The sequence below is a fragment of the Syzygium oleosum genome, unplaced genomic scaffold (assembly GCF_021117445.2).
Source record: "Syzygium oleosum isolate NSW1041296 unplaced genomic scaffold, Sole_v2.1 Sole_v2.18, whole genome shotgun sequence".
Taxonomy (NCBI): Eukaryota; Viridiplantae; Streptophyta; class Magnoliopsida; order Myrtales; family Myrtaceae; genus Syzygium; species Syzygium oleosum.
In genome coordinates, this window is record NW_026607502.1 from 1064649 (window position 1) to 1090104 (window position 25456).

At 38.4% G+C, this 25456-nt stretch overlaps 2 protein-coding genes across 2 annotated transcripts; both read right to left on the reverse strand.

The window, feature by feature from the left end:
- Positions 1-13364: 13364 nt before the first annotated feature.
- Positions 13365-17676, reverse strand: LOC115686607 (S-linalool synthase-like). Its single transcript, XM_056319777.1, has 10 exons — positions 17431-17676; positions 16487-16610; positions 16201-16316; positions 15861-16087; positions 15665-15780; positions 15475-15573; positions 15176-15391; positions 14707-14836; positions 14359-14604; positions 13365-14101 (listed from the first exon to the last, which is right to left on the reverse strand). Exons 2-10 carry the CDS (start codon positions 16564-16566, stop codon positions 13604-13606), a joined length of 1728 nt encoding a protein of 575 aa, XP_056175752.1. The 5' UTR covers positions 16567-16610; positions 17431-17676; the 3' UTR covers positions 13365-13603.
- A 358-nt stretch (positions 17677-18034) lies between these two features.
- LOC115686584 (S-linalool synthase-like) lies at positions 18035-19088 on the reverse strand. The gene is made up of 2 exons (XM_030611932.2): positions 18749-19088; positions 18035-18299 (listed from the first exon to the last, which is right to left on the reverse strand). Exons 1-2 carry the CDS (start codon positions 19074-19076, stop codon positions 18040-18042), a joined length of 588 nt encoding a protein of 195 aa, XP_030467792.2. The 5' UTR covers positions 19077-19088; the 3' UTR covers positions 18035-18039.
- Between the last annotated feature and the right edge of the window lie 6368 nt (positions 19089-25456).

Consider the following 25456-nt stretch of genomic DNA (forward strand, 5'->3'; position numbering starts at 1 on the left):
ATATAACTGAATTTGGATTGTCATATCTCAGAGGCTCACTTGTTTAAGTGGTCCTTGGGGGAACACTGCCCCCCCTTTTTTTTTATTTCGGAGGCTCACTTGTTTCGCTCAAGCTTAATCGATTTTTTTTTATCAAATCTTTTAAGCCCTCTACCTTCCCGATCAGCGCTCACCTTAGCTGCAAGCCAGCCTCCCGCCTCACCATCGAGGGGGAGGAGACGTGGCCATGATGAGCTGCGACCCAAATCGAGGCTCAAATCAAGTGCTAACTCTTGGATTTCAGGCTCGGCAACACTAAAACTGAGCCCTAGATCTCGAATCAAGCGCACGCTTGAACTTATATCTGAGATCTGAGGCTTGAGCGCACTGGCCAAGCTTGGACTTGGAGAAGGCAAGCAAGATTAGGTGTCATCCGAGATTATAAGCGTTATGGTGGAGATCTGTGGCAAGGGATAGCAAAAAAGGAGGTCACAATTGTGGTCGAGAGCGAACGCAACACAGTGATTTGTGGTGGTGGTGGTCCTCGTTTTGTGACTAGCCATGGTATCAATGGAGGTGGCGGCAGGGCGGTGTGGACGAACAGAAGAGAAGGAGAGGGCAGCTGGGTCACCGTCAAATTGAGCCATGAGATGGATTTGTTGCCAATCGGAAGTGGGACAGTACAGGGTTACTGCACTCTGGAACAGTACCCCACGGCCATCACCCACATGCAAAACTAAGTAGATATAAAAATGCATTACATCCCGATTGTAACCCATTAATTAAAAAAGTGGGTGGACGAAAACATGCACCTTAAATTAAGCTTTTGAGAACTACCTTTGAAAAAGAACTAGGCAATTATTTCATGGTTGGAGTTGGAGAGAGTGAGTGGTGGATGAAAACCACAGAGAATAACATATCAGTATCCCTAACTCTAACTTTTCCTAATTAACATAGGAAGGGTCTTTATACATGTACATCTACATATGTGGATACACATTTCTCTGGCTAAGCATTGAACTTTGCACGCCATATTGAACTAAAATCAACCCTAGAATGAGCAAATATTTTTGTCGTCGCCTTAAGGATGCATGCCTGTTCTTGTTTTCCAAAAGGGAAAAGTTATTTAAGAGCTGAAACAATCGCATTGTGTTCTATTAGATTAGAGGGTGACAGCAAATGAGGTTTATCAAAGTCTTGTCAGTTCATCAAGAAAACGACACCCTTTTTTTTTGTCATCTTATGAACAAACACGATTAATCGAAGTTGAGTTATGTGAGAAAGAGTGCATGAAAACATTCGTGTTTTGATGGGGAAAAAGGAGTGAGGGGGTTAATATCAATACCATAAATACAATTTTCTAGAATTAATTTTAAAGAGGTGTGAGTTTTTGAATGTCGAAAGGACGATTGATTAACCGTCGTTTTGAAATGCGACAATATGATCTTATTACATTAGACCCATTTTGGATAATTGTAAGAGAAGATTTCAATTGGTTGTTCAAATATATTCAAATTAAAACTCAGAAAAAACTAGCTTTCACCTTTTGCACCATATATGAATCCTTGAAAACCCTTCTCTCTTTTTTTCTTCAGAGCATCTCAAGAAATTTTAGGATTTATTGTCTGTGATTTCTTCAAAATTATTTTAGTGATTTTGTCCATCCTAATGCACATTTTTTGAAAGAAAAAAAAAGAAGAGAAATATAAAAATTGTAACAAATGAAAAAAGAATTCTTTTAAAATATGTTTTATCACCTTATATAGTCATCTTGTAAAGTTTAAAAATAGGCTAATGTACTCTTCGTTAAGAGACACATAGAGACATATACTCAGAAACATATAGAAATTATACAATTTTTTTATCCCGAATTATTCTTATCTGTTAGTTTGTAAAGAAAGGTTGAGTTTACGCAATTTGTTTTGCTATCTTAGATGCACCACAAAACGTGTATCTTGGGGCCGCGTGAAGTGACGAGATGACGGCAAAGTGATCAATTATAATGAGAACAATCAACATCCACAACGTAAATCTTTAAAGAAAAGTGTACTTGGGGGCAACGACGCAATATGTATACGAACTTCAAAATTTTCCTCTTAATATGAATTTTTTCATGCAGGAACAATAATCGAAGTGTTATCTTACAAAGTGGGATTTGATTTAATTTTCCTATGCTTCGAAGTTTCAAAACGAACATATATGATTAAATTTCAGGTGTTCAAGTCACCCAATTACTTTGTTATGAAAATAATGAATTGGCATTGATAAGGAAATTTTAGTCCTAATACAATTCTTTCAAGTTTCAAGTCACATGAACCTGTCAATTGGTCGAATTAAATTTTATACGCATGTGATGTTGGATGATTATATGTATTTATGAAGAAAAGAAGCAATGTGGGAGGAATTGGACCGTCACTTGTCTTGACACCATAAATCTAAATGCCCAATTGAAAACTACTTCACAAAAATTAGGAATTAAATTTTTAACTCCTAAAACAAAAATATTGTTATTGCATGGCATATAGATATTAGGTACATTTACATTAATAGTGTCTATTAAAGCATATTTTATTTATAAAAATAAAGAGGCCCGGCCCGACCTCCCTCCCCTTTCCTTTTCTTCCCGCTAGGCTCGGCCCAGCCCACTTCTTTCTTCCCCTCAGGCCCAATGCCTCTTCCTCTTCCACTCTCCCTTTCCCTCTCTCTCTGTCGTGGACGCCGCACAACCAAGCGAAGGAGAGTGCTCCACAGCCAAGCAAAATCAAGCGGAGCAGAGAGCAGAGCAGGCGCAGAGCAGAGCAGACGTGAGGTGACTGGGGCGATGGCTGACGGCCTTAAAAGGAGCGAGAGAGAGAGGGAGGGGTTCGGTTCAGGGTTCGGTTCAGGGAGGAACTGGGAAAAAACAAAACGAGAGGAACAGTGAGCTGAGGGACAGAGAGCGTAAGAGGGAGAATAGGAAGAGAGAGCGTGCCCCGACCAGCGTCTCAGCTGGCACGCGAGCTCCGTCCGTTCACTCTCGGCCAACGCCTTTGAGCCCCCAACCGGTAAGACCTTGTTCCATGCCCTGTTTTCGGCTCGCCGGACCAGACTTTGTCGCTGTCCGGTTCGTGCGAGCCCTGGCCCCCATTCATGTGGATCTGGCTACTTTAGGTTGCCGTTAGAAATTAACATATTTTTATAGTAATTCAATTGATTGGCATGTAGAATCAAAATCAAGATGTTTTTGGTCAAATCCGAATTAATTCAAATTGCAAACACTATTACGATAAATCAGCACGAATTGTCAACCCTGGTTCCAATCTTGCTATCACCGGACTAATGTTCCACCTTAATCAGATAAGTACGTTAGAAGTAACTTCATATGCATGAATATTCTCATCATGGAATAGTTTAAGTTCAAACTTATGTTTTTTTCTCTTTGGTAGGAAGTTTCCACCTCACATTTCTAAAATAGTCGTACAGTTTAATCGCACTCGTTCATGTCACTCGTTCATGTCACGTGTCCATAAAATCTTAAATCTCACCAATGAAAAAGGACTTCAAATCACAATTTGCATCCAATTTGAAGTTCCGACCGGTCAGCAAATTTAGCAAATCTTGCATATTTCCAGAGCTGATCTGGACCTGTCACACCCGAGTCATGTCTGCGGAGCAAATATGACAAATGAACTCGTTTTCTGTCCATCTGGCGTGTCCGGAAATAATTGGTACCGAAATGCGACATGACCGACTGATTTCTAGCTTTTTCTACGTTTATCAATGTGATGGAACTAGACCCATGGATCCAATTGATTTTCTTGGCGATTCCATGAGATCCTTGTCATTAGTAGCTTCAATTGATGGATCTAATTCGCTTAAGCATAAATTATTGCAAGCGTGGGACGTCTCGATCTGGACCTGTCACACCCGAGTCATGTATGCGGAGCGAATATGACAAATGAACTCATTTTTTGTCCATCTGGCGTGTCCGGAAATAATTGGTACCAAAATACGATATAATCGACTGATTTCTGAGCTTTTTCCTCGTTTATCAATGTGATGGAACGAGACCCATGGATCCAATTGATTTTCTTGGCGATTCCATGAGATCCTTGTCATTAGTAGCTTCAATTGATGGATCTAATTCGCTTAAGCATAAATTATTGCAAGCATGGGACGTCTCGATTTTCTTTTTGCGTCGTTTATCAATGTGATAGAATCAATGACCCTAATAGATATGAATTCATGGAACATTGATTTTTATGATGCTCACATGAAAACGAAAGGGATAAATACATTAAAAAGTCTTAAAATTTATTATGAAAGTACAATTGAATATTAAAAAATTAAAAAAGTGTAATCAAGTATTAAAAATTATCATCAAAGTGCAATTGAGTTCTCAAATTTTTTAAAAAGTGCAATTGAGTCATAAGTTTTGTCAAATTGGTGCGCTGAAGTCCTAAAACTTGTTTGTATTTTCTGTTTGTTAAGTTTGACAGAGTTAATAGAATGACTTGATTACACAAACTTGACAAGTTTTATGATTTTATTGCATTTTTGAAAATTTTAAAACTCAATTATACTTTTGTAAAAAGTTTTATGACTTTAAGTACATAAGTCCCAAAATGAAATTAGTTTTGTGACTTCTTTTTATCTTCCTCTCAAGCGCACTAGGCAGTGGAAACTACCAGGCGCTGAAAGCTCTCTTCTTGTGCACTTTCACACGACTGAATTCCATTTTAGGATTTATTTTATCACAAAAAATGATTTATTTACCCACCCATCGGAGGCCGCGTTGGTTTGCGCTCAGTTCCTTTCACGAGAGGTCCTGGGTTCAAACTCGCCCATCGGTGATTTAAGTGGGGGGTCGTGGCGGTGGGATGCTGTGCTAGCCCCCCTCGAGGACTAGTCGGGCATCACCGCTGGTTTGAGCCCTAGCTCGCCGGCCGCGCGGACACCTCGATTATAAAAAAAATGATTTATTTTAGGTAGATAAATATCAAATTGATGAAAGTAATCCACTAATCTAACGATGTGAGTGGAATGATTCAAAGCCAGAGCAAATGGTCCAAAGATGGTATTATTTACGCTTGCTACCGTAGAACATCAAACATATTAAGTGTATTCAATCGATGCATACACGTTCGCCCGTTGTATATCTGAACAAAAATTGCACGTGAAAACGTCTAATTCCCGTCATAAAACACACTACAAATAATGTGGTCATAAGTTGTGTAAGGTGGCTTAAAAAATCTAATCTTAATTATTAGAGCTAGATATAATTAGAATATTTTCATTGACTCTTTATATCGCAAGAATATGCATATATCTCTTTTGGTTGTGTATATTCCTAATTGACAAAAACTTATGGCTAAAATCTTATTAAGTCGTCTAATAAAGCCTATAAATAGATTCATATACTCTTTATTAAAAGACATGTAGTGACATATATACAACAACATATAGAAGTTACACAATTCTTTTTTCCGCATTATTTTTATCTTAGTATCGAAGCTAAGCAATCCTAGGGTGCATCGGGTGCACATCGCACCCAAATCACACCTTGCATCTCATGTAATTCCTTTTTTTTTTCCAAGCACTACTGACGGTTTACACTAACATGTACATTCGGAGCGTACCTCACATCTGGTGTCATTCATTTTCAATTATTACTAATATCAATTTTCAACGTTGATTTCAGCATCATTCGTCTCATTTAGTGGAGATGTCAGTAGTCTACCGCGTCAACTTGCTGTGTGTGTAACCTGCTACACAACCACGTCAGCATGTTTTGCTATTGCGTAGCTTGCCACGCAATCACGTTAGGTTGTTCAGCTGTCTTCTGCATTACAGCTATGTCAACCTCTTATGTTGTATTTGCATCGTTGCCACGTCAACCTCTTCCACTATCCCTGCATTGCAGCCACGTAAGCCTCTTCTGCCGTCCCTGCACCACAGCCACGTTAGCCTCCTACGTTGTTGAATAGCATGCACACAACCACATAAGTAGTAGAAACACCAACCTGTTGTCACGTAACCTGTTGGACCGGTTCTTTTATTATCACTTAATTTGATTGCATATGTATTTAAACACCAGTTGACGTCTTCTACGTCATGTAAGAGATAATTCTGATATTTTTATTGAATCTCTATATTTCTTCAAATTGTGCATATATCTCCATTGATTGTGTATATTCCTGATTGACTATAATTGATGTCGTAATATTTTGTTAATTTAGAAAGTTATCTAATAAAACTTTACGTACTCTTCATTAAAAGACACACAAAAATATATAATTACACAGAAATTACGCCATTTTTTCTTCCACATTATTCTCATGTATAAGTTTGTACAGAAAAGATAGATTTTATGCAATCGATATGTATTGCTCATCAATCTTTTATCCAAGACTACATGCAAAAGAATCCCTCTCTTAGATGCACCGCGAAAATGTGTATCTTCGGGCGGCGTGATGTGACAAGAAGTTTATAATCAGAATCGGTAACATCCACAATTTGAATCTTCGAAAATAAGCGTACTGCGGGGCGGGACAGCTATTCAAAATGTCCTCCTAATATGAATTTTTCATGGAAAATTAAATTTGCTCTCGGATATATTTAATATATCACCTCAAACAACTAGTCATACAATGATGTTGACCCAAGATTTTTTATGAATTATTACTTCTAATTAACTAGATTGAGTTAAAAAAAAAAGGGAATTTGATTTACAAATTCTCTCAGGCAATTTTTCTATGCTATCAAGTTTCAAAACGAATATATACGATCAAATTTGGGGAAAACACTATACTTCGTTTAACTCATTGAACGTAGATAAATATTCCAGACCACATAAATAGTCAACCAATCACTTTGTAATGGAAATTGTGAATGACACGTTAATAAGGAAATTTTAGTCCTAATACAATTCCTTCTAGGCGCATGAACCTGTCAATTCTTGTAAGAGATGGTCATCAAATTACTAAAGTGCAGAAATGTGCTATGCAGACACGCGAAGTTGAATGGTTACATGTATACATGAAGAAATGAATCAATGTGGGAGTAGATACGACGGAGAGTTATACGATGTGTGAGATTGTAATGAATAGTTTTAATCTTGATATCGTTCAATGAAGTGATGGCTTTGAAGGTCGAAGGAACGAGATAAATATAAATTTCCAGCAAAACCTTTTAATGAAAAATGCATAAATAAATTTATGGGAATAAAATGAACGCGTCGGTCTTCAATTTCGTCATTGCCCCCATTGATGAAAATAGTGTCTTGGGTTAAAGTTGTAATAGCTAACTTATGTGTATCTATTCATCCGTAATCTGCAATTTATTATTTAAAATTGACTTCCACCAGAAGGAGGCAATCCTTTGCTCTATCGCCCTACACACCGAGAAATCCATCTTGCAACAAGAATTGCTTATTTGGACCCCTTGAACAATCTTTTCAAATCTTCCCAAAGTTTGGATCGTCTTCACAAAGTTTCTTGATCATGTGAAAGCCTAATACCTTCACTTACATAGTTAATAGCAAGGAATGCCTACAGCTTAATACATCCGCCACTTGATTAAGAGCTCCAGCTCTATGTTTGATAAGAAAAGTGAAAGCTTGAAGAAACTCTACCCAATTGGCTCGCCGATTGTTAAGCTTATGTTGAGTATTCATGAACTTCAAGGCTTCATGATCCGAATAGAGAACAAACTCCTTGAACAATAGACAATGTTGCCAATGATCCAAAGCTCTAATAGTAGCATAAAATTCCTTATCATAAGTAGAGTAATTCTTGCGGGAATTATTCAACTTCTCACTAAACAATGCAATAGGCTTTCCTTCTTGGCTAAGAATTGCACCAATTCCCACATTAGAATCATCACAATCAAGTTCAAAGACTTTATTAAAATCTGGAAGTGCAAGAAAAAGAGCCTTGGTTACCTTCTTTTTAAGAAATTTGAAACTTTGTTGTGCCTCTTTAATTCACTTGAAATGTTGTTGACACCTAAATTTTGGCTATTCATTTAGGGTTTAGTTGCATAGAAAATTAGGAATTAAACTTTAACCATTACACAAAAATGATTTTCATTAAATTGCATAGTATGTAGACACTAGGTGCATTTGCATGAGTAGAATTTAATAGAACATATTTTCTCTCTCTTTTTTTTTCTTTCTAAAATAATTAATTTAAAAAAAAAAGAGAGAGAAGGGGGTGAATCAGGGTCGGGTCGGCCTAGACCCCCCTTTCTCCCTTTCTTCATGCCTAGGCCCAGCCCGGCCCGTCTCTTTCCTCCTTTTTCCCCCAAGCCCAGCCTCTCTTCCTCTCTCCTTTCCGCACGCAGTCTGACCGAGACAGAGAGCAAAGACAAAGCAGTGAGCGCAGGTTGATCAGTGGCAGCTTCGAGCTGAAAAAAGAAAGAAAAAGAGCTGGCTTCGTTGACTGGCCCAGGATCGTTTTGGAGGGACGCCAAAGAGAGAGGACCGGCAGGAGTCTAAAAGGAAGCGAGAGATACCGGGGGAGAGTAAGAGAGACCGAGAGGGAGAGCAAGAGAGAAAGGGCGAGAAAATCCATCCCGCTCGCTGAAACAGCTGTGGTTTTCGTCAGAGATCAACCTACTGGCCGCCATTTGTCGCCAAAAAGCCACACGAACCATGTAAGCTCAAAATATTGTCTGTTTTTCCCCTGCCTCTCGGGAAACAAAGACGCTGGATCTGTTCAGTGATCTTCGGGTTCTTTGAATGGAAGTTTATAGTCGTTTCATACTGATTGAGGTCAATCTGAACATCGTATGTGGAAAAATATCCACGAACCTTGTCAAAATCGGACCTGTAGCTCCATTTCTCAGTCGCCTCCCGCGTGTTCGATAAAATGCCTCACTGAAACCGTATGAGCTTAGAATGCCAAATCTGGTCGTGTCCATTTTTAGAGTTTCTTTGTAAACTGGAACATATTTGTGGTGTAGTATGGTTTTTTATAGCTTTACACATCACATTTGAGCCAAAAATCACGTTCAAGACCAGTCTTAAGTCCCTGTTCGACCCCGCCTACCACCTGTTCGACAAAATGCCTAAATGAAGCTCCGAATCTGTTTTTGTGAAACCGACACCCCAAAGCTTTGTTATATGCTTGAGTGGTTCTACTATAGTTACTGACTTTGTGCTTTCCTTCGATTTTGTGGCATATCGTTCGATGTCCGAGTCGGTCGCGGATGAAACCTTTGTCAGAGGCGCCACTCCCCTCGCCGGAGGAGCTTGCAGTTTGAGGTCACCTCAGTCAGTCCTATATTTCCTTAGCCTTTAGTGTGCATATACGTGTTTGATTTGCTGGAATGGCGTTTGTTTTTCTATGAGTGTTCTTGGTGACAGTGACGTCGCCAGAATGGTCTGACGTTAGCCAGAGTGGTGGCCGAAAAGATGACCGACGGAGATGGCTTGGTGGTGGTCGGCGATGTTGGCTATTGACGTTGATGGCTGGAGGTCATGGTCGACGGTGCTAGGGAAGTTCACCGGTGGAGAGGTTTTGGCGCGGTCTCGGCATTGAAGAAGACAGGCGTGAGGAGGTCTCGGTGAAGAAGAAGGTATACAGTAGGGGGGGGGGGGGGGGGGGAGGAATAAAAAATTAGAGAGAAAAAGAAATATAAAAAAATGGGAAAAAAACATAAAATTGGGATATAATCCGGGCGGGTCGGAGCGCTGAATCGGACCCGGTCCCCCGACCCGGTCCGGAGTTCTTTTTTTATTTATTTATTAATATTAAAAATTTTAAAAAATCAGAAAAATTCCAAAAAAATTCAGGAAATTAGGATGTGTTTAGAAATTCGTTCTTGGCTTAATTTCATTAGATCTTAGTGTTAATTTGATTCTAGATTTAGTTTAAAAACTTATAAAAATTGAGAAAACGCTTTAAAAATTTCCCAAAAAATCAGATAAGCCTTTAGGCTTTACCTTAGGACTTTTGATTGCATTTTCTTTTTAGAGACAATGCTAGGTTGCTGATTGTTTATTTTCATGCTAATTATTTGGTTGCGCACCTTTAATACATGAGTTGTTATTTTTCATTTTTAGTATGGTTAGGATGAGCTTTAAGCTTCTTGATAGGTTGCCCTGGTGCGTTAGTTAGCAAGCGATCAAGTTTAGGTACTAAAATGGCACTAGTTAGATCACTAGTATAATCAAGTCCCCGATTCTTAGAATCTCTAGTTACGTACATATAGAGATGACACTCCTGCGTTTCGATGAGATTTCTAGCCAATCTTTGATTATGGCTAGTGGCGACTCCAATTGAATGCATAATTTATACAATTCTCGTTACATGAGATATGAGACTTGGGAGCACCTCGATCCTTGGATTAATGAACTATTTGGTTTGTCCTTCAAACGAATCAATCAATGTTCACATCTATCAACAAATATCTCTTGACCTATTCAATCATTTTTTATCCACCCGATCGGGATGGGCAGGTCGCAACAAATGTCCACCCTCCAATCACTCAGTGATAGGCGAAATAATGGAGTTGAAATGTTTGATAAGCGACGATAAAATGATGCCAAACCATGGAAACTCTGAATATCATGTATAGATGTTGGAATAGGCCAGTGTATGATTGCCTCCACCTTGCTTGGATCCATCTCAATACCTTCTTCGGAAACAACAAAGCCTAGGAAGACAAGGTTATTGGTAAAGAAGTGAAGCTTCTTTAAGTTGGCATATAACTTTTGCTTTTATAGAAACCTGAAAGTTTGGTGAAGATGCTCCAAGCGTTGCTCTTGAGTAGAACTACAAACAAGAATGTCACTAAAATAAACAACAACTAAGCTGCCAATAAATGATTTGAAGATATGATTTTTAAGGCTCATAAATGTATTAGGAGCATTAGCCGAAAGGCATGACCATCCATTCATAGAGGCCATCTTTTGTTGTGAAGGCGGTTTTCCACTCATCTGCAACTCTCATTCGAATTTGATGATACCCACTTCGAAAATCAATCTTAGAAAAGATAGTAGGGCTATGGAACCGGTCAAGAAGATCATCGAGTCGATGAATGGGAAAACGGTGCTTGATGGTGATCTTCGTCTCCGCTCTACTATCAATGCACATGTGCCAACCATCCTTCTTTGGCACAAGAAGAGCAAGGACAGCACATGAACTCATGCTTTCTCTCACCATTCCTTTAGCCATGAGTTCATCCACTTGCCATTGTAGCTCTTCATGCTCTTTAAGACTTATTCTATATGCTGCTTTGTTTGGAATGATGACTCCCAAAAAAAGAAATCATTGCAATTTTGAATGTCTCTTGTGGGCGGAAGACCGGGTGGAATCTCTTCCGGAACAACATCCTTAAATTCTTGGAGAAAGAGGTTCTTCATTTTATTCTAAAACCACAAGTACATATACCTCCATGGATTCTTCCGAGGCCTTATCAACTTCAGATTTGAAGAGTAAATTAATTCCCTTCCCATTAGTTGGTTTAGGAGAACTCTCTATTTTGGAAAGACCCAATGTGATTTTGACTCCATCTTTCTTGAAAGCATAAATATTTTTTAACCCATCATGCTTATTTTTTTTTATCAAATTGCCAAGGCCTCGGCAAGTATCCATGGGAACAACATTACACCATACTTCATCATTATATCTTTTCCAATGGAGAATTGAACAAGACATCTTTTATCAATCCTTAGCTCTTTCACTTTGTGAAGCCAAGAAAGCTTGCAAGGTCGTGGGCGTTTCTCCGTCTTGAGATGCAATTTATCCATCATTGTTGTAGCCACTACGTTTTCACAGCTTTCATTAATGATAGCATCACACACCTTTCCATGAGAAGTGCATCTAGTATGAAACATGTTGTTGCGAAGCCACATACCATTTTCACTAGGTGTAGCATTCAAGACCTAATAAAGGATTACATACTCTTCTTGATCTCAATAGATAATTTCATCTCCTTCCTCCGATCCTTATTGGAACTAAGTGAGTTTTCACGTTGCTTTTCTTCAAGCTCCTTTTCTACTAGAGAGACAATATTACGATTTGGACAAGCGGATGCTCTATGTCCAAACCCTTGGCACTTGAAGCACTTGATAGAGTTAAGGCACTTAGAACTTGATGCTCCATCATTTTTAGCAGACAACTTTGAAGCGATTGCTTTAGTCCTAGTCGAGGCACTCTCACCTTTGGAATAGCCTTCTTTGTCTCAATACCGAGAGAACCTACCACGAGCTTCTTTAAGTTGTCATTCCACCTTTAGAGAAAGCTGACAAACATTGTTATAAGTCCAGTAAGGTTGAAGTTGGACAACATTACCGATTTCTGATCGAAGTCCACCAAGGTAGCGGGCAACGGTTCGCTCCTCTGGCTTAGAAATATCCCAAAGCATCATGAGGTGATTAAACTCCACTATATATTCTTCCACAGACAGCTACTTTTGTTTGAGATTGTGAAACTGGAGGAATGTATCTTAATGGTAGTTCGTCGGTAAGAACTTCTTCTTCAATTCTTTCTTCATCTTCTCCCAAGTTACGATACAACTTCTTCCTTCACGAGCTATTTGCTTCTTCAAATGCTCCCACAAATAGATGCATGTTTTTTGAGCTTGATGGTGACTAGCTTCACCTTTCAATCATTTAGTATTTCTTTGTAGTCAAAGACTCTTTCTACAGCATGTAGCCAATCCATAAATTCTTTCAGTTGCATCTTCCCTTCGAATTTATGAATTTCAACATTCACATAGGAATCTTGTTCAATTTCATGAAACCGTTGATATTGACATTGAGATCCTTCCTCACTTGAAGCACGACTTCGAGTACCAGCAAAGGGGTTAACATCTTCTTCATCAGAGAGATCATCTTCTAAATCATGACGCAAATCATCACATTCTAGAAGTTCGAAGCGTTGCAAATGACCCTGCAGTTGTTGTACTTGTCTCCTTAAATCATCCACCTCTACGTTTTGTAGGTATTTCTCGAGCTGTAGAAGACTCAACGTTTGGTACACGTCTAAGATGAGCAGCCATTGAACCTTGCTCTAATACCAATTTGACGTTGAGAGAGTGTTGAGAAGTAGGAGGTAACACAAGTGAGAACTTATATGGATACGTCGCTTGCCACCCGTAGGAATCCACCTAAGGGATAAGAGTAGTACTCGCCACTTGTAGGTAATCAACATAAGGGATAAGAGCAAACAAGAAAAACTTATTGTTCTCAAGCCAAAGGCTTAAATAAGTTATGAGTCAATTGAGTCTTCCTTTTTTTATTCATCATAGCATGCTTATATAGATGAGTAAGGAACAATCCTCCAAGTATGAGTAATTCCTAGACTCATTGGAAAGACATAACATAATAAAATCCTAGGAACTAGAACTTTGACTCTTGGAACATTCATCACAATTAAGACTCATAAAGACCTAGGAACTAAGAAATGCAATAATGACATTTATGAGACATTGAAAATATGAGAAATATAGTTGGTTGTAGGTTTACAAATTTTGACTATTTCCAAAGATGCCGAATTAATGGCCTTCAAGGGATGCTCCGGCATCAATTAGAAAGTGGACTTGTAACGCTTTCCACACGGACAACAACGAGATTGAAGCACGAAATACCATAGTTGGTTCATGACTATAAGTACATGAAGATATACCACTGCCATAACTAAGCGAAATATAGCTTAAAACTAGATGACTTGTACATCTTCTCCCATCTATTCACTGGACCAGTTTGGGAAGACATTCGATACCCAATAAAGCTTTTCCTAGGAAAACACTTGAGGCCGAATTTGCCGGACAGGCTCTTGGTCACTAACACCCGAGGCTTCGATCCTGGTTGCTCCGGCAAAGGCCTCAGGGGCTTCAATTTGGGGACTTGCGGCGGGACTACGAGCGCTTTCTGGATGTCGTGGAGCATGTCCGTGTCTGAGTCGTAGCGGTTGGAGGAGTTGAAGAACATGTGGAACACTTTCAAGCACCCAAGGTGGAGCCGCCTGCTCGGTTCGGGCAAGTCGCAGAGCCCGTTGAGGACGTGTTGGAGGAACTCTTTCTTCAGTTGGTCTAGCAGCAATTGTACGAATTTGATGGAGTCCTCAATGTTGGCCTCGGGGTTTTCCCTTAGGTAGAGCAGCACAAAGTTCAATTTCCCTTGCTTTTCTTCTTTCTGTAATGAGAGAGAGAGAGAGAGAGAGAGAGAGAGAGAGAGAGAGAGAGAGAGAGAGAGAGAGAGAGAGAGAGAAAGAAGCAGGTGGGGCAAGTGAGGACAGAATCATAACAACAGGGAAAAGAAATAAGAGTGTGCCACCAATGAACAAGCGCCACCAAGGGAGGACCGGCCAACTATAGCTGCTTGGCCATTGGCCAAACTTAGCTCTATCATATTGAACAGTTCAAATAGCCTCAAGACATTAAAACCTTTACCGAGTAGCTTTGGATGTCATTCAACAGCCGAGTGATGACCATGAGCAATTTGGTGATGGGTTGGTAGGGGTTGGACCACAGGCGATGCAACGGCGTCGTGGGGCTCACGAGGCACGACGAGGGAAGGACTAAGATGTGCGCTGCGATAGACATAATGCCCACGTCAAGGTACTCGGGTGTCACAGGCGCACCTCCACTTCGGCTCCACTTCGCTTCCATGAGCCACGAATGAAATGTCTCGCCCCACTTTCGAACCAAACAAACCATTTTAGCCCATTTAAAAGAGAAATATTGCTCGATGTAGCAAAGTAAAGAAAGAGAAGTGTAATGTGGGAACATGAGACGTACTATATGTTGAAGGTTTTTCTTGATGTCCTTCCCCGATTGTTTGAAGCATTTCACTCTGAAGTCGGCGACGATATCATCGAGGGCTTCAAATAAGGTCTTTGCGTGCCCCCTTAGTCCTTCACCGTCCCACCTAGTATAATGTTCGTATCGCACAGAAAGAGGCGATTCTAAGGGTAACTAATCGAATGGACTATGACGCCATGGGAGATGAGTATAGAAACCATACACACACTAAGTTTGTTTCTAGGCATAGAGTCGCCTCATGCATATGGTTTAGTGAATGCACCTCTTGACATAAATTTTAGAAATAGTAAGTTAGAGTTGGACAAATACTAAGCCTTTGGTATAGGTTCACATCCTGTTGGACGCACTTTTTTTCCATCTACTTCTTATCTCAAGAAGGATATTGATATTTTGAATGATTTAAATAAGAAATGCTTACAATACATCGTTTAGGTGATAATCGTACCTTTGAACTGCATCGGTAAGCTTTTCCAGATCCTCTAATGAACCTTCCATGTCGAAAAAGTCATCGGCGACGGTTATTATGATTGCGCTCTTGGCAACCATTACTCGCACATCGGAGTTGCAAGGCAAAGAAACGGAAGAGGCGACAGCAAAATAAGAGTACACTGTCTTCTCTCGACCGAACCCCATCTTGCTAAGTCCAGTTTTTTTAGACCACCTGAACTCATCCATTAATGAAGAGTCATTAGAAATAATTATTTTCTAACTAACAACACTTAACTAAACCATATGCATATATACCCTTTTACTACGTCAAGCTCCATCCTGTAAACAGATTGTCTCAGTACAAAGTTCTGCACAGCAAGTTGCACTATATCTTGATTATGAACCAATGATGACCTAATGAAATCAAAGAAAAGCAAAAAGTCAATTTCATATTATAGCATAGTAATAAAGCAACATTATAATTTCCTCTTTAATACATTAATACCTATGGGAAGAAAATTTTCCCATCCATAATACACAAGCATCTTTTTCCTCCAGCCACATCCTATGTTCCAGGTGGTCTAGGCGAGCCATCCATGGAAGACCCAGCTCGTGCTCAATCTACACGGACATGTCAAGCGTTTACCGATATCATAAGTTATTATACAGAATGAAAAGAAGTACCCAATGTTTATACTAACCATTCTGCGATGACTCGACGAGATGATGCTTTCATCTCTCGTTCCTCCGAATACGATTTTCTCAAGAAACTTCTTCGAGAAAGTTCTTGCTTTCTCAAGTTGATGTTCATCCAGAAGCATAAGACTGCTGGCTCTATAAACGTTAAGGAGCACGCTTGAGTAGTATTCATAATGTTTTTCGATGTGATCTCGAACTTCTTCACGATCTAGAAACCAACAAAAGCTTGCTGCAAAATGCAGAATACAATTGAAATTAATGGAACCACTTCAAAATATCACCCATGAAAGACCCCAAGGAAAAGGAACTGATTGAAGAACTTGTAAAGTTTGCAACTCGTACATGGTGATACACTATAACCATGCATGCGCAAAAGCCAGAATCCCAAGCAATCTTTGTATAGCTCGACACCGATCGAATGAATTGATTTCGTGATCGGTTTTTCATGTTTGTAGTTCCTGAAAAAAGAAATGTTAGTATGCTTGAATTAGTTAGAGATGCCTTATGGACAATTTCGGTGACCTCAAAAGCAATCACGATCGACAATAGAAAATAAGCGACAGCTTTGTCGGGAAACTTTAGTAGTTTTTCTAGATCAAAACAAAGAGACTAGGAAACTTTTACTAACCGATAGATTTGTGCCAAAATTTCATCCTTCTCCTGGTCAAAGTACTCGGTCAACCCTAATCTCACTAGTTGATAAACCATGGAAAGTTTTGTAAGCTCTTCATCCACGATGTATAGAGACGGAACTGCTTTAATCATCAAGAAAAGCGAAAAGATATTCAAGTGTTATGAACGTTATTAAAGGAAAACTATGTAAATTTAACAAATAAATTTTCAAACCTTACAGCGATGGTATATGCTATAATTACTCTACTCCTATTAAATTAGTTTTCGTTAGTTTAGCTTTTAGTGATCCACCATTTGAAGTCTTGTCTCTTGCCAAACACAGCCTACTTAATCTAAAAGCATGATTTTTTTTTCATCTAAAAGCATGATTTGAATTTCAACTTTAAGTCCCTATACAAAGATTTGAAGGATTTTTTTTTTTTTTGGTAACCCGGGAACCGCACGGCCGACAGCCGAGGAGGTAAACCCGGGGTGACGCTAGCGCAGGACCCACCAACACGACGTCACGCTTAAGAATCCCTAACGCCAGCGCTAGATTTGAAGGATTTTGCTCATTGAAATATCAAAATCTTCGGTTTTGCATCTCCGGCCCAAATTTGCTGAAAAAAAATCAAAGTTTCTGTTCTGTGTATGCAGATAGGTTCCAGTTTGAGGCCATCTAATTGGCTATATAAGTTTAGCTGAAAGAAACAAAAAGACACAAATAAAGTTGATGCATTCCTTGTCATACCTTCTATAGAACGAGAGAATTTCAATGCCCCGAATATATGACAATTCCATTAACTCAGATCAATCACAACCCATCAATTATTACGATAATTTTATTCTCTTTTCCAAAAATGACAATATATAATTTTCATGAAATGAAAATAGTCAGGGAAACAAGAACAACATGTTTCGATAACATCTAAAAATCTCTTGAACATAACATTCATTTACCACCATTAGAAGCACAATTCGAAGCAAGAGATTGAAGATAAGCCAAGCATTCTTCGTTCCCGGTGGCTAGGTATGCGCTTGATGTTGCAGAGGGTGATTGAAACAAAGAGCCGTCGCTGTCCAGATGCTTCAATATGGTTTCATGGCTGATTTTGTATGTTGGAGGCAGGGCCTCAAGATACGACAACAATGGGTAACATTGGTTCTTGTCGACAAGTTCTTCCCTGCAAAAGGCCAAAACCCTAAAAGTTATGATTGTGTCTGAGGAGGGAAAAACATAGGAGTTGTGGCTGGCTTTAATTAGGGCCCCAACTTTTGGCGCTTTTAGACTAGAGGCTCTGAAAACTCATTTGTCTATTCTTAAGACTTACTATCATTGAGCCAAAATTCTGGTTGGTCTCATTCCATGACAATTAATTGTTGTTAAGTTGGTCGACTGATGAAGAGATCTTCTTCTTTACATAGCAAGTTCCTTTAACATAATAAGAAAAGAAACAAGAAGGATGCATGCCGATTTGGTCAAAGGACTGAGATTGAACTAAATTGGAATGGTTGGGGCTGTATGAGTACTGAAATTTAAAAGTATCGTGACCGATGTGCAAAATTAGGTCAACTTGAAAAAAAAAACATATGATAATTTTCGACCAATAAAGAAGGAAAGAAATAGAATTGCCTTTCGAGAATTCGTTGTCTACTGCTGAATAAATCTAAAATGGCTCGTTCTGTGCTTTCGGGGAATATAACCTCCAAACCAACATCACGTGCCAAATCAACCATTCCGGGCATGATGATAGTGATCCAACGTGGAAACTTTCTAGGCTTGTTTCTTGAAAGAAGCAATTCCGCATTTTCATGAATGAACTTTAATCCTGAAACGTAAAAAATCCAAAAAAAATGGAGAAGTATTAGAGAAGAGTTTGTGAAGAACTATATGACTATTAGAGAAGAGTTTCAATAAGGAAACGAATACAATAGTTACTTGCATCATCATTTATACGATATCTTAATATTAGATATCTCATGTCCGTGTTGACTTAAGGTTGACTTTCTTAGATGATCGATTGACTTAATTTTAACAAGAAACCACATTATATTTGGTGGGTTAGGCCGTGGGTTGAAAAGTAAACAAAGTGACCTGATTGAAAGTTAAGTACAGAGTTTAGTGTAGTGATCACAAAAGTAATCTACTAATTAAAGTATATTTTATCCTAGAAGGAAGAATTATATTTGTGATGGCCATATTTCGACGTAAATAAAGAAAAATTATGTTTGTGATGGCCATCTTTTGGTATTTATTTGAAAGTGAAGCACATCGTACCTTTCTCTATCAAAGTTGAACCAACATGCCACGTTTTTAGCACGGTCATGCAAATAAGAGTTGAAGCAAGACACTCCACTCCGTCAGACATTTGATGCTCGTCATGATCATAATCTCCCCAAAACCCTTCTTCATTCTGATTGTGGAGCACCCAATTCAGACACCCCTCGAACATGGGACGATCATGTTGGCGACGATCGGGAATCATCGCCAACCATGCGGTGTCATATGGTGAAGGGGAGAGGAATGAGCGTGAGCCCATGTTGGGGAGTATCTCTTTCTTGATCGCATTGACGAGAGATTGAATCGAGGGCTTTTGGGACTCCATGAATTGTTGGGTGAGAAGGATTTAGCTTGCTTCTTGGAACGAGACCCATCGGGTCTATTTATACATGACTTGGAGCCAGCTCCCTTTAGGGTCTGTCATGTGAAAACGTGAATCGTTTGTTGGACGCCATCTCTCTCGTCGGCTTGACTAGTATTTGAGGCCCCAAACAAACAGGGACTTCTCTTGGCCTGAGGTGGAAAAGAAATTATTGTAATTTGATGTGGCACTGGCCACCATCTTCGGGAGTTCCAAACATGGAGGTAGGTTGTCCCAAGAATTTGTGAAGTGACAGGATCAATAAAAATTGAATAAGAGGACTCAAGTAATGGAAATTTATGTGTAGCGATTTTAGTAATTCATAACTTATGATCCGGGGCAAGTTACGGTCCCTGCAATATTTGTCTAAGCCCTATCTCTTACTTTAGTAAGTTAGAAATAGCTTAGCATGCATTAAAACTCTCATCACTTGATAGTTTAAGTTTCAAATATATGTTTACCACCTCACATTTCGTGAATTTTCATTTGCTTTGAGCGCACTCGTTTGTGTCATATGTCGATATATTCTTAAATCTTACCAATGAAGGACTTCAAATTATAGTTTGCATCCAAATGGAAGTACTGACCCAATTAGCACATTAGCAAGTAAAGAATAATGCAAAAAATTGAATTGGGAAATTTTCTATATATTTCGATATGTATAGAAGAATAATACATGAACCTATTTACAGACTTTATTAGAGGACTATGTAAGATGATATATTAATCAAGATATTCATGCAATTTTTGGAGAAATAGAGAATCAATAGAATTATCAAATATCTCTAACATAGGGAATTACCCCTAATTATCTCTATCATCCCCTCAAACTCAAGGTGACTAAGTTAGCTTGAGTTTGAAATCAAGCCAAACTCAAGGTGACAATGTCCAACAGCCGAGACACTGGACGAGGCTGATGAGGCGGCGTTCATAGCTGTTCTTGGCAAAACTTCCAGATCTAGTTGGGACGGCGAGTTTGGAGGTGGTGTTGGCTTCTCGAAACAACATGCAAAAGGTCAAGAATCGGAGGGGAAACAGCAAAAGCGGCCGATTCGGCTGGCTAGTGAAACAATAACTGAGTGACGCGACCCATATGACTGGTTTGGGAAAATAGTTACTAAGCGATGCCATTGCGCACCTCCGTGAAAAAGGCTCAAGTAGGTGACGCGATTAGTGCAGTTAGTGTCAAAACACAACTATTGTGGAATGGACTCGATTAAGTGCTTCCTCATATGAGATTTGTGCGCATGAAGTGAATGCTATTGAGTGGTGAGGATGGATTTTTTTGGATGTACACGGGATAGATTTTTTTGGATGTGCATTGGGTGGCACCCGATGTACTTAAGGTTTCTTCAAGAACGGTGGCTTTGATATCAAGTTAAAAATAATAAAATGGAAGAGAGATTTGAGGAATTTTTTTGTATGCTTCTATGTGTATAGAAGAATAATACACGAGCCTATTTATAGACTTTATTAGAAGATTGTCTAAGATAATATATCAATCAAGATATATGTGCAGTCTTGAAAGATCCAAATGATCAATTGAATTATCTAATATCTCTAATATAGAAAATTATTTTAGAGAAATTCCTAATTATCTCTTACATAGCCAATTGAGCAGATTCTCAAGTTTCACCAATCAGAAAATGCCAGCTTTAATTGGTTGGCTCAACTGGGTCCTCGTGGATATTAGGAATTGGGCCTACTTTGCGAAATCTGAGGCTGAATATAAGGATATTGCGTCCACATAGCATGTCCGGAAATAATTGACACTGAACATGACACGACGACCGATTTCAGATATTTTGATGGGACAATGTCGAAATAATTGCAGCAATGGCGAAAGCCTCTTATGATACTGTGGCTCCTCTCGATTTTCCTTTTGCTTCGCTTATCAATGCGACGAAATCAATGACATCAATAGACATTGAATTCATAAACCATTGATTTTAATGGTGCTTACATGAGATCGATGAGCTGTTTGGCATCGAAAAGGAGGATTTAGACTTGGAAACTCTGCATGAAAACGATTGTATCAGGCGCTGAAAACTTCTTCCCTGTCCCTGTGCTCTTTCACACAATTGAATTCCATTGTAGGATTCCTTTGCCACGAAAAAATCTGTTTTATGCAGAAGAATATCATTCTGATGAGTCAAAGCCAGAGCAGATGGTCCGACGTTGGTGTTATTCACGCTTGGTAGTGTAGATATCGGTCGTAAGACATGCATTCAATTTATGCAAACACGTTCGCCGTTGCATATCTCAACAAAAGTTACACGTAAAAAGTTCTAATTCCGGGTTATAAATCGCAAATATCAAAAATGCGGTCATTAGTTTGGTAAAGACGGCTAAAAAAATATGTCTTAATCACACGCGTTGGAGATGATTAAGATATTTCCATTGATTCTCTATTATTCGTATCCCTAATTGGTTGTTCATGTATTAAGAGACACAAAGATATATACACGGAAACATACAAAAATTATACTCTTTTTTTCCGCATTATTATTATCTTAGTATCAAAACTAGGCAATCCAAATGTGCATAAGTTGCATGTCGCACACGGAGTACACCATGCTTCTCCTGTCATTTTTATTAAAAGAATGTCATTTTCTTTATTACTACTAATAATGCACACCTGGGTGCACATTTGAAGCATATTGCATCTCGTGTCATTCTCTTTTCAATTATTCGTATTATCTCTCTTTCGAAATCAATCTTCAATATTATTTCTCTTTTGGGGGTGACAACTGTAGCCTACCACTGAATCATGTCAACTCGTCAACTTGTTGCTGCATAGCCTGCCACACAACCACGTCAACATATTCTGCTATCATGTCAAGCAATCATGTCAGCTTCTTCTTTATACCTACACTACCGTCACGGCAGCCTCTTCTACTATTCCTACATCGCAGCCCTCTTTAGTTGTCCCGACACTGCAGCCACGTCAGCCTCTTTTGTTGTTGCGTAATCTGCTTGCAGCCACGTCAATTTGTTGTCGCGTGACTTGCCGGACTAGTGTTTCTACTATCCGTTCATCAATTTGCCGATGTATTCAAACTCCAGTTGGCATCCTTAACGTCGCCTTGTGTTCGACTTATAATCAGAACCATCAACATCCACAACGTGAATACTTGAAAATAATTCTCCTCAGGAGCGGGGCCGCAACAAATTCAGCAACTTCCAATTTTCTTCCTAATATGAATTTTTTCATGGAAAATTAATTTTGCGCTCATATATGTTTAATATGTGACGTCACTCCACAAGTCATACAATGATGTTGACCCTAAGATTTCTCATCAATTATTACTAATTGACAAGACTGACTTGCGAAAAAATATTCCACGTGCAACAAAAGCAGGATGAATAATCAAATTGTTTTCTTACCAAGTGGCATTTGATTTACTAATACTCTCGGATAATTTTCCCATGCTTATAAGTTTCAAAAAAAAATTTAATATGATCAAATTTCGGGTTTTCAACTCATTTAACATAGATAATTATTTTAGAACACATAAACAGTCATCCGATCACTTTGTTATGAAAATTTTGAGTGGGCATTGATAGGGAAATTTTAGTCCTAATAGAATTCTTTCAAGTCACATGAACTTATCAGTTCAGATTATCAATTGGTATTTCAAATGAAATCAACTCAATAATATCAGTAAAAAATTCAAAAAAAAAAACAGAGATCACTAAAGTAGAGTATTCAATCAAAACAGATTATGTACTGGACATACCGTGCACTACAAAAAAACTGATTTTTTCCGACGAAATTTCCAACAAAAAATTCTGGACGTCGCAGATGACCTGGATGCCGATCTTGGTGTCCATGGCACCGGAGCCGAGTCGGAGGAGGAGGGGGGGCGGCGGGGGAGGCAGCGGGGGAGAAGGTGGAAGCGAGAGAGAGACACTAAAATAATTGCCCGGAAAATTAAAATTCGTTGGAAATTTCCAACGAATTTTCCAACGAAAATTGTATAAACTGAAATAATTGCTCGGAATTTTACTTTTCGTTGGAAAATTTGTCGCAAATTTGCAACGAAAATTTTTTCGTCGCAAATTTTCGTGGCAAAAATCCAGTTTTTTTGTAGTGGTGATTTTTAAAATAAATTTAAGGGTATAAAAATAACTGAAAAAAAAATTATCTAAAGAATTTACGTTTCGAGGAAAAAAAATATTGAATATACCTTAATCCATTGATGGCTGTTGAAGAATGAGGAGTATGAAAATGGAAAACAATACTTTTATCTTACTCGTTCAGCAATCTGGACTGACAAATTTGTTTTGATTTTTAGGTCAAATAAGGATATGAATGCTCCATTTGTTTCGCGGAACACAAACGATTTGAAAAATATTTTCCTAAAAAAAACCGCTTACATCGCTTAAAATATAATTAGTCAACACGTGACACCCGGGCCAAATAGAGCTCAGACGTCTACCTATTCCATTGAATACAACTCTATCTAGTTGTCTACCTTGACAAAAAGATCGAAATGAGAGTCCAACCATACTCCTTGGACAACATCAAACGTCTTTCGGCCGGTTGAAGACAACCCCATAAAGGAGGGAGAACTTCTTATAAAAAACAATTCTTTTTCTAATAGTGGAAGTCGATAAAATTAAGAATTTTATTTGGAAAGCTTCTTTTAAATTTTCACCATTTCAATTGAAATGATCTTAGAAAAATCTTCTCAAGATAGGGGCTAAATTGTTATGTTCAATTCATCCTCCTCGAAAGATTGACTTATCGGCAACCATAAATTCAAGAACTGAGATGCGCCGTCCTTTTTTTCCCCCCTCTTTTCCTCTATTTTCCCTTCTTTCCCTTTTTTCATTTCCTTTAGCCCGAAATGTTTAAACATAAATTATTATTAACGATAAATTTCTATTAACTAATCATTAAGTGAAACAAGTTATTATTTTTAGGATAATAAGTGGCAAATTGTTAATATTCCGCGATACAAACACACCTAGCCAACTTCCTCAACAATTGACATCACGTATATCAGTAACTAGTTGTTATTTCGGTTCTTATGTAAGTTCAAATCTATTTGGAGCTTGGTTGTTTCACTTGCTCTATTATATTAAACTTGGGTTTTGGTTCGTGGATCACTTTAGCAAGTGCTTCTAGGACACTTGTTAAGCATAGTTTCACATGGAATGCTAATTAGCGCCTGGCTAGTTAAACCATCTAGAGGCAATTGTAAGGCAAAGTATCTATCAAATAACTTGTAAAAGCTGGAGGGGAAAATTAAGACTTTGCCAACTAAAAAAAAAAACATGTTTTAGAAGATAAAAGAAGTCTAAAATCATGGGAGATTATTACAAATGATTATAGTACATGAACTAAAATGAATCTTTACGACCGTAAATAGCGGGTTCATGTGAGTCTCATCAGATCGTGGTGCATTAGCTATCATTACATGGATTAACAAAAAAGTACATCATCAGTGTGAAATATTCTTAAGCAGCCGTTCATGAAACAAAAATTTTCATCAACCAACGGAGTGAATTCATTTACAAAAATAAAAATTGTATAAGCATCAAGGTCTGAACCTTACTTTTATAAATTATATTCTCATATCGTCAAGCTACCAAACAAAAAAATGTTCTTATATGGGTTAAGATCAATGGCAAAGTCGAGCAAGAACTCTCTTACTTCCTCGAGCATTTATGTCCTCAATCACGTGGTGTGGTGTATTGTGTGCGTTGGATTCGACCCATCTGACAGACAAACAGCCAGACAATCTATCAAATTCCAAATGAATTGGATTCCTCCAGGGAAACGTGGGAATGGCTTTTCCTTGGTGATGCTAATTGCTTTTTGTTTCTTTATTTTCTTCTAGAGTTTCAAAACGTGTAGAACCAAGTAGAAGAATTGGTTTCGACCAAAAATAATAAGTACAAGAATTGGTGGTGGAGGAATAGACAAAGACGTGGCTTTTCCTTGGTGATATTAATGGCTTTTTGTTGTTTTTATTTTATTTTAGGCTTTCATAACCTATAGAACCAAGTACAAGGATTGGTGGTTGAGGAATTCAATACACACTTTTACCTCTATCTTTTAAATAAAGGTTACTACCATAAAATATCTTGAAAATAGTATATTTATGATAAATTTATACTACATTATTTTTTAACCACCAAAAATCCCAAACCAGTATACAAGTGACAAATTTACTTGAAATTAATTTTTTGAACACCAAAAACATTAAATTGGTACACATGTAACAACTTTACCCCCAAACTAATTTTTTACCACCAAAACTCCCAAATTTGTTACATTTATGACAAATTTACCCTTATTTAGTTTCCGTTATATTATATTAATATCACAAAAA